We start from the raw sequence: 10,595 nt of genomic DNA on the forward strand, positions 1-10,595 counted from the left end.
AGGCTACATGTGAGTTTCCTGAGAGCTTCGTGGAAGCTACATGTGAATTTCCTCACAACTTCGTGGAAGCTACATGTGAGTTTCCTAACAACTTCGTAGAAGCTACATGTGAGTTTCCTAACAACTTCGTGGAAGCTTCGTGTGAGTTTCCTGGAATCTTCCCTCTAATTGTTTAAAGTTCTCCATATCTCCAACATATAACACCAAAGAACATGTAAGGTTCAAACCTCGTTAGCACCACATCTTTGTGTGACCATGAAAAAAGTTGAAAATGCGGTCAAGAAATAACTAAGTTAGACAGCATCTGAATAAAAAATACTCGTCGTCCAAGTCTATGTTAATGTAGAAAAATTGTTGAACTGCATAACTTTTGTGCATAATTTGTGTTACTTGCATCTTCATAGTATACCTGACTTGTTTTTGTTGATCCCAAAATTATTCTATCACTTAGTATAGGTTTACATGGAATTCGCAAAAACAGGTAAAAGAATTATTGATATTCATCCGAAATAATACAGAAACAGGTCATAAAATAATTTCGTACAAAGTATGTGGAAAGAACGTGTAAGAATTAAAGGAAAATTGACAAGAATCATGAACAATAACATAATGTTGCTGGACATATAGTAATAAATAACTTAGAACGCCATAGCATATATGGCAACTAATAGCGAAAGTGCTGTATAAATGCTTGCGAATCTTATTGAAGTTGCATCTGACGATCCGTTATCTGTTGATGGCACGGTTTTTGTTTCTGAAGGGCTTCCTGAAGTTGAAGAAGGCGTTGTTCCTGACGGAGAGTTGGTTGGAGTAGCAGTTGTCCAGTTTGAGAAAAAATAGAATAATGGTAAGTATAAAACATTTACATTTTAAAGGTCCCAAATAATATCAATATTCAATATAAATATATAAATATGAAAGAACATAAAAGTTTAAACTTTTAAGGTCAAACGTGTCAAAAAAGATAGTTCTATTATCTTAAGATTTCATTAGTAGTTTCAAATTCTTTATTAAGATACCATAATTTATGTGGCTTTGATGGAGAAGAGTATTGAAAAATGGAACTTTTGGGCCTTCTTGCTTCCTCTACCTCCAGTGTGGTCATTTTGACCCGTTTAGTTATGAATGGGTCAACTTGGGTTATTATTTAGTATTTTTGTTTTTTTTTTTTTTTTTTTAAAAGCAAACACAAACACCCATTTTTTGTCCATGACGGGACAAAAACCCACAACCTCAAGGTTTGATGAGTTCCCTTGATACCACTAGACTAGGAGCCCTTTTGTATAATGTGCATCAACAAGATTTTTGTCTATCAGCCTTAGAGCTACCTATTTTGACCACTTCTAATGTATAAAATAATTTGAATCGAATACTATATGAAATTTAGTAACACATGAAATCAGCAGTCTGAAGGTTTTAACTCGGGTATAACTTTTTGGACCATTTCACATTAAACTTTGTTAATGGTTGAAGATAACCTAGTCCATAGAAGATGTTAATGTATGAAATAAGTCTGATAAAAAAACTTCTACCACCATCTATAATATAATCTTAAAAAGTGTGAAATGGTAAGCTTCTAAACTTTGTATCCTTACCATTGCATTTACTAGTCGGTGGGGTCTGGACATTGCAAGCTTTAGGCAACGCAAGTGCCTGGGTTTCGTTGATAGTAATACCCAAAGACGAGCCACCACCATTCAAGACTTGACACAAACATTGTGGCTGTGACTTGACCACATTAGCAAGTGAGCTGCAACATCCTGATGAGGGTGTAGATGTATTACCAGAAATGTAATTTAGGCATGGTGACATACTAATTAGCTCATTTGTACACCCTGACGATTGAGCCATCGAGCTTCCATATAAGGCGAACAATGTGATCACCAGGATCATTAACACTATGTTGGTTTTTTGATGCTGTGCCATTTTGGGTTTATTTGAATTGAAAGAAATTGAAGATTAATTGATGATGTGGGTTGATTGAGAGTATGTACATGTAGTGTTCAATATATATACACACTATAAGAAAAATGCTTATTTGTGACGATCTTTTAGTGACGACTCAATATTTGGTCACTAATAATGCTATTTAGTTACCATTTAAAAAGTGGTCACTAAATTTTAGTCACTATACATATTAGTGACCAAACAAATGGTCACTATAGTGACCAATTTTGGCATTTTTGTCACTAAAAATATTTTGTGACGGATCTATAGTGACGAGAAGTGACCAACCTATTTTGGTCACTAACTCGATTTAGTGACCAATTTAGTGTTATTAGTGACCAATAGTCTTCGTTACTAAAGCTCATTTTTCTTGTAGTGTATAGGTGATAGGTGATGTTGGAATGGTTAGTTAATTATTAAGGTTTAATGTATTGGTAATCTAACTTTGCTAATTATAGGATACAAATATATTTAAAACTTGATGGTTACATCAATTGAGTTTATGATGATCAGATTGGACCAAAAGAGATGTTATTAGTTAATATAGGTGACCTGCTTAACAGCTTTAGAATCCAACTCAGACAAAATATGGTAGATAACATTATAACAACCTAAAGTATATAACAAAGTAAACAGCTACTTTTGGTTTATAGTTATTAGTTAATATAGGTGACCTACCTCATATTCAACATATTTAAACGCCTATCCCTAAAGGAAAAAAAAAAAACATCCTATGAAATTTGCATATAGAATAAAAATTTGCATCCTACTTATATGAATCATAATATAATAACATTAGAGCTCCAGGAGTCGAAGCTATTTTTCGGCGTTAAACATATTTAACAGTGGGGACGGTGGAAATCCCCACTCTGGCCTGCCATTAATTCGCCGTTAAACTCCGGCGTCGGGTTTCACCGTTAGCCAGGCGACGGTGAGTTTAGCCTCAATGTTAATTTTTTCTTTTCTGTTTTTTTTTCTTTTCTTTTTACTTCTTTTACTCAGTATTATTTGAAGAAATTTTGGAGGTTTACATGGATAAGGAGAGAAGAAATAGATGAAAAAGGAAGAAGAAGCACATGAAAAAGAGGCGTATTTGTTAGGGTTTAAATGGAGAAGGAGAGAAGAAGCACATAATAATAACTTATATTCTTATTTATTTTATATAGTATGTTAGTTAATAAATAAAAATATTTAAATTAATTAAATAATAATAAATATTTACATTTGACACTGATTTATTTTATATAGCATTTGTTTTTATTATTTTAATATATAATCAAACTAAATAATATTATTAGAAGTATTAAAAAAATAATTAAATAATAATTTAACACTGAGATTTAACACTGAACGATTTCCCCTGTTTTAGCAGTGTTAAATTTAACACTGAACAACTCCTAGTGCTCTTATTAGTAAATATGCTTGTTGTCCTATGAATTACTTTAAACTATTTGGGTGGTTCTTTTATTTTTTGAAATTACGAGTCATCTCTCACATTCAATAAAATGTACGGCGCTAGTTCTTTTACTAACAACATTAAAAAAAATCCATTAAGTATTAACAAGTACTAGACACATGAAGTATAACTGTTGCTTAGAGCCTAAATTGAACTTCAGACAGGTTTTCTTGAGGTGGATTTATGTGAAAAAACAGGAAACATGGTCGATAAAAGCAAAAAAGTGATTGATTCGATGGATGTTGTTGAAGCTGTTCAGCTCAGCAAGATGCCTTCTTTTGATATGGACATAATTTGGGATTCTATTTTTGTTTCTGATTCATGATTATTTTTTTTGATAACGAAAACCACAGAGAATGTAGCCGGATGAAACCATTTTTATCCCGAGCTTACGCTAAGCTAGAAGCCTTATGTCGTTGATTGATTTGTGTGTGTGTGTGTTTTTTTTTTTTCAGTTTATTCACATTGTTCAGGCCACTTTGATTCAGAGATGCGTTTATAATTTCCTGTTTATGCTTTATTTTTAATTCAGCTAACATATTCTGAATGCATATGTCTATGAGTATATGGCACAAAATATAACAACAGAGAACATGTAAGGTTCAGACCTCAAAACATCTTTGTGAGACGATGAAAAAGGTTGAAAACGGTCTATTGATAACCTATTTAGACTGCATAAATCTGAGTAAAAATACTCGTCCTAAATTGATTAGTGTAGAAAAAATTGTTGAACTGCATTAATGTTGTGCCAAAATTGTGATACCTGTAGCTTAATAGTAAGACTTATTTTTGTTGATTCTAAAATTATACCATCACTTTACATAGGATCACACAGAATTCACAAAAACATGTAAACGAAATTATTAATATTCATCAGAAACAATACAAATGCGGTTCATAAAAGAATCTCGTACAAAGTATGTGGAAAGAACATGTAAGAATCAAAGAAAAATAGACAAGAATAATGAACAATAATATAACGTTGCTAAATATATAGTAGCGTAATAAGTAATCTATAACACCATAGCATATATGGCAACTAATAGCGAAAGTGCTGCATAAATGTTTGCGAATCTTATTGAAGCTGCATCTGACGAACCGTTATCTGTTGATGGCACAGTTTTTGTTTCCGAAGGGCTTCCTGAAGTTGAAGAAGGTGTTGTTCCTGACGGAGAGTCGGTTGGAGCAGCAACTGTCCAATTAAAAAAAAATAATATAGAACAATGGTAAGTATAGAACATTTACATTTTATAGGTCGCAAATAATATTAAGATAATTGAATCTAAAAATTAAACTTTTAAGATCAAATGTGTCAAAAAAGATACAAGCTAAGTTCTGTTACCATTGCATTTACTAGTCGGTGGGGTCTGGACATTGCAAGCCTTAGGCAACGCAAGTGCCTGAGTTTCGTTAATAGTAATACCCAAAGACGAGCCACCACCATTCAAGACTTGACATAAACATTGTGGCTGTGACTGGACCACATTAGCTAGTGAGCTGCAACATCCTGATGAAGGTGTAGATGTATTACCCGAAATGTAATTTAGGCATGACGACATACTAATTAGCTCATTTGTACACCCTGACGATTGAGCCATCGAGCTTCCATATAAGGCGGACAATGTGATCACCAGGATCATTAACACTACGTTGGTTTTTTGATGTTGTGCCATTTTCAGTGGGATTTAAATTAAAAGAAAGTTTGAAGATTGATGTTGTGGGTTGACTGAGAGTATGTACATGTTGTGGTTCACTATATATAGGTGAAGTTTGAATGGTTAGTTAATTAAGGTGTAATTTATTGGTAACCTAACTTTGCTAATTATAGGATACAAATATATTTAAAACTTGATGGTTACATCAATTGAGTTTATGATGATCAGATTGGACTAAAAGAGATTTTATTAGTTAATATAGGTGACCTACTTAACAGCTTAAGCATCCAATTCAGACCAATTATGATAGATAACATTATAACAACCTAAAGTATATAACAAAGTAAACAACTACCTTTTGTTTATGGTTATTATTAGTTAATGTGACGATCGCTCCAAATCCACTTGGACAAACACGTCATTCATTGATTTCATTGCGAGGTATTTGACCTCTATATGATACGTTTTGTAAACATTGCATTCTTTTGAAAAGACACACCATAAATGAATATTTAAATCAAAGGTTTTCGACATCTGATGATTTCTACATATAGACAATCACCGTAAATAATAGTTTACAATAGTACTTCCATTGACAATGCAGTCAAAATAAGATACATGGTGATGATTTGGTGAATGCAACGTTTCCTTGATAAATATGCCATGTAAGACTCCATGCACATAGCTTGTCTAACATATAAGCAAACAGCGGAAGACTTCTAGGGAACCTGAGAATAAACATGCTAACAAGTGTCAACACAAAGGTTGGTGAGTTCATAGTTTTAATGTTTAGTATAATCTGTATATAAAGGTGGATCACAAGATTTCAGTTGTTTCATCCAGAAACGTTTATCAAAATATTCTACAAAATTGAGCACCCTGGTAACTAAACTTAACGTATATATAATTTGTACTCTTTGTATAATCATCTTAATAATACACGCAAACCAACGTGTACGCTTCTCAAATAGCATACGTCCGTTAAAAGGCTAGTGCTCTAGCTCGGACGGGGATATCAAGCCCTATGGATCCATATACTACTACTCGCGCCCACCAGTTCTTATAACCGGCAGTTACTAGTTACCAAAGCTAAGGGATTTTAGGTTCAAACTCAGTATAGAATTTAGTATGTACTTGTGTCCATTGTTTAAAATAAAGTGCATGTATTCTCAGCCCAAAAATATATATTGCAAAAGCATTTAAAAAGGGAGCAAATGAAACTCACCTTAGCAGCATATAAAGTCGTTCACCAAAATGTGATCGAAACTCGGATTACCAAATAACCGTAGATCTCAACGTATCAATATTGAGATTCAATATTGTAGAAAAGTACGTAGACGTAACGGAGATAATAAACACTAGGTTTGATTCACAAATATACCCCCGAACATTACCCATAACCTCCTTGGCAATAACCCATAATTTCCTTAACTCTAGCTTGCTCGTAAACTCGTTTTGAAATCGTTTGGACATAACCTCGTCGTAGTATTTTATGTATAATACTAATAATATTACTAATAAAAATAATAAGATTAATAATAATAATATTAATCTTAATATATATATATATATATATATATATATATATATATATATATATATATATATATATATATATATATATATATATATATATTGAAAGACAGAGAGATTTGAGAAGAAAAAGTAAATAAATCTGAACAAAACTGCGAGCTTTATAGACCTGGCCTGGTTCCCACTGCCATGCGATCGCATGGCTGGGTAGAAGGATTCCCATGCGATCGCATGGGGTCCTTTTCCAGCTCACAAAACTTTTGTCTCAACGTTTGTCGACATATTTTTATATTAATATATAATATATAATTTATATAATTAATTATATATTATATTAAATTCACGTGCATAGTTGACTTGAAATTTTTATTCCGATAAGTCGTACGTCATTACTCGACTTATGTCCCGGTTCCGGTTTTTCGAACGTCCTTTCGTACACTGAGAAAACTGGCACTTTACCTTTCGTGACTCGTACATTTGTCAAAATATAGCCTTAAATTATCCCTAAATTATATAACTCAAAGTGTATCTTAAACTTTCGAGTGTTTTGGTCATTTACTTCTATAAATCATCGTCTCGTAGTATATACATATATATATATATACATTTTTTTATATTTTGAAATAGTGTTTACTGTAGCAAAGTCAATTTTTACTGTAGTAAAGTAAATTTTTACTGTAACAAATAGTGATTTTCGAAAACACTGTAGCATTTTGGGTACTGTAGCAATTCGAAAATACTGTAGCAAATTAGTGTTTTACTTGTTTATTTTAAACGTTTTAGTTCACTTATCTAAATATCAATCGAATTAACAAACGAATGTTACTATCGTTTACTAAATAACTTGAAATCATATATATATATATATATATATATATATATATATATATATATATATATATATATATATATATATATATATATATATATATATATATATATATATATATATATATATATATATATATATATGCACATTAAGTTATATATATATTGTTCGTGAATCATAGAGAACAGTCAAAGAATAATTGATTATATGAATATAGTTCCAAAGCTGTCGTGAATCAATATTACAGACTTTGCTTATCGTGTCGGAAATGTTTAATCATACAAAGATTAAGTTTAAATTTGGTCAGAAATTTCCGGGTCATCACAGTACCTACCCGTTAAAGAAATTTCGTCCTGAAATTTGAGTGAGGTCGTCATGACTAACAATAAAAATGTTTTCATGATGTATATGAGTTGATAAATAGAGTTTTATCACCGTTGGATAAGATGGATAAAATAATCCGATTATTCGAAACGTATGAGAGAAGTTATCGTAAAAGAGTGAAATGGAGAATAGAGATTCGTTTTAACTCTTGACGTAGTAACGATTGATTTCCGGAATTTAAGGAATAGAAAATCTTCATAATCTAAATAAAATTTGATTCTTCGGTAATTGCGAAAATTAGGATTTCCTTTGATTAAATTCGTAATCTGCCTCGATTGCTATGTCTGATATTTCGCTATAAATTAACCACTTTCGTTTCATTATTTTCACCACTCCTACATCTTCTTTCTTATTTCATACTTCCAAAAGATTGTGAAAATGCTTCATCTAGTTCTGATTCTTGATATATTCCTAACTTTCATATCTGTCATTCTTCTTTTTCATCTACCAACAGAGGAAGTTATTTTCTTCTACCATTACCTTGGGGTTATAGTGTTTTTCATTCTCCCGTATCTTTATATTGCTATACGCATTGATATACACGGTTTGTAATTTATGTATTGTCATCGAACTTTATATCTTTCCTTATTTTTCAGAGTCCCTGCTTCTGTCTTTTTATAATCATTGACATCCACAGTTAATGCTCCCTCCTATTTGCTGCGATTTTTACTCCAATTTCTATTTCGGAGCTTTGTCCCTTCGTTTCTTCTTCTTGTGATTAGACATCTCTTGTATTGGTCCAGAATTCATAGGTATGGAGTTTTGGATGAACATAGTTAATGTTCTGAGAAGGTAATCGTAATGGCACGATCTTGATTTGTCAAATTACCAGAATATCCGGAAAAGACCGAATCATCAAGAAAAATATTTTCTTGATATGTTTAGAGGTTAAATAGAATAAAAGAGTTATGTAACATGGGTCATGATGAGGGTGTGATCTGTGAACATTTATCAAGTTCCATTAGAAACTCAGCATGACTTACTGTAATATAATCACGTTGATCAAGTGTCATTATATTATACTAACTCATGCTTCAGTTCCCAACATTACTTCAAAACATCCATTTTTTCGAATTTTTCAGATTTTAGAAACTAAAATAGTTTCTTTTATGATGTAACACAGATAGCGCGAAGAGGTAATGATTTCAGATAAGAATGGTTTCGAAAAATATCTTCAGAAATATGGAGGATATTTATAATGGGAGATACGATGATATCTTAGAATATTTAAGATAAGATGATGATGAAGAATATTGTCCGCAAAGGTTTTAGAGTAAGGAGCAAGGTATTCGCTAATGATTTCAGCAGACTCTGAATCATTTGGATTCTTTGAAGGTAGATTTAGTCTTTGTGATTTGTCCACAGCCTCCTTCATGGTCTGCTCAATCCGTTTTTCAATTCCAAACCTTCTCTTTTTCTCAGCTTTACCACCATACTATTCTTTATCATCAAACTTTTGACTGTTAAGGTCGTTTACAGTTTTTGCTGCTTCATCAACATTTTTCCAAAATTCGAAGAACTAGTTTCGTAGTTTGAGGTGTTTTCGGAAACTTCACATTCGAAGTATGTAAGTCCAGGAGGTAGATGTAACGACCCGGAAATTTCCGACCAAATTTAAACTCTAATCTCTATATGGTTCCGACACGATAAGCAAAAACCCTAAAGTTGACCCGTACTTTTTCGATCGTTCTATACTCATAAGATTAATATTTACATAAATTAAACCTTACCAACATGATAAGCAATCCAAATTGTTGAGACTTATGTTTTCGAAAAGAGTTTTACACAACGTTTGACCGTCTAGTTTGACCGATGATATCACGAACTATACAATATATGATAATTATACGTTTGTGTATATATATGTATATATACATATTTAACATGATCTAAGAATGTTTTAATATCTCATTTTGTATTAATAACAATAAGTTATAAGTATATTTTGAAACTACTAACTTAAGTTTTCAAAACGATAACCATACGTAACGTTATTTGACTTAAATACTTATGACCTATAATGTTTATACATATATCGTATAAGTAATGTATTTAATCACTTTTAAAGACTTAAATACATAAAACAATATAAGTATATTTACAAAAGATAGCTATATTTGAATCCTCGTTCTGTTTTCTCAAAGATTTCTATACGTATACCTAGGGTATATGTACCCGTATCATACGCAGCTTCTAGATGTATTTACTATTGGTATATACCAATAAAAATCTGCTCCTTAGCAGCCTTAAATGATTAAGAAACATGTGGAACCAACCATTTGTCAAGTAGCATGAATTATTTAGCAAGAAAACAAAGTTAGGTATTTTTTTTCCTTTATAACCTAAAAACGTTTTTATGCATGCACACCATTTCTTCACCCCATTTTCTCATACTTACACTTCCATTTCTCTCTCAAAATACTCTTAACTTCATACTTGATCATCTCCAAGCATTTTCCCCATCATTTAGCTTCAAAAACCTTACTTAAACACCATAAGAAAACCATACAAAAACACTTCAAGAAATCCTTCCAAGAACACAAACTTACTTCCAATCTTTCATCCAATTCCATCACCCTTTTGGTTCTAGCTTTTTACTCCTCTTTTACAGCAACCTTGTCCAAGGAACTTGAGGTAGTATCTATGTTCATAACCTTATTCGATTCATATATATATAGCTATCATATTTTGTGGTATACAATTTTAACAACAAGAACATAGTTTGAAAGTTTTCAAACTTGTTTGCAAACTAAATAGATCCTTCTAACTTAACTTTTAAAATACTTCAAGA

At 31.7% G+C, this 10,595-nt stretch overlaps 2 protein-coding genes across 2 annotated transcripts; both read right to left on the reverse strand.

The window, feature by feature from the left end:
* Positions 1–560: 560 nt before the first annotated feature.
* On the reverse strand, positions 561–1,926 carry LOC139843924 (non-specific lipid transfer protein GPI-anchored 26-like). The gene is made up of 2 exons (XM_071834107.1): positions 1,596–1,926; positions 561–817 (listed from the first exon to the last, which is right to left on the reverse strand). Exons 1-2 carry the CDS (start codon positions 1,924–1,926, stop codon positions 639–641), a joined length of 510 nt encoding a protein of 169 aa, XP_071690208.1. The 3' UTR covers positions 561–638.
* Positions 1,927–4,416: 2,490 nt separating this feature from the next.
* Positions 4,417–5,076, reverse strand: LOC139841845 (non-specific lipid transfer protein GPI-anchored 5-like). Its single transcript, XM_071832038.1, has 2 exons — positions 4,746–5,076; positions 4,417–4,595 (listed from the first exon to the last, which is right to left on the reverse strand). Exons 1-2 carry the CDS (start codon positions 5,074–5,076, stop codon positions 4,417–4,419), a joined length of 510 nt encoding a protein of 169 aa, XP_071688139.1.
* Between the last annotated feature and the right edge of the window lie 5,519 nt (positions 5,077–10,595).

Source organism: Rutidosis leptorrhynchoides, chromosome 4, assembly GCF_046630445.1.
Source record: "Rutidosis leptorrhynchoides isolate AG116_Rl617_1_P2 chromosome 4, CSIRO_AGI_Rlap_v1, whole genome shotgun sequence".
NCBI classification, from domain to species: domain Eukaryota; kingdom Viridiplantae; phylum Streptophyta; class Magnoliopsida; order Asterales; family Asteraceae; genus Rutidosis; species Rutidosis leptorrhynchoides.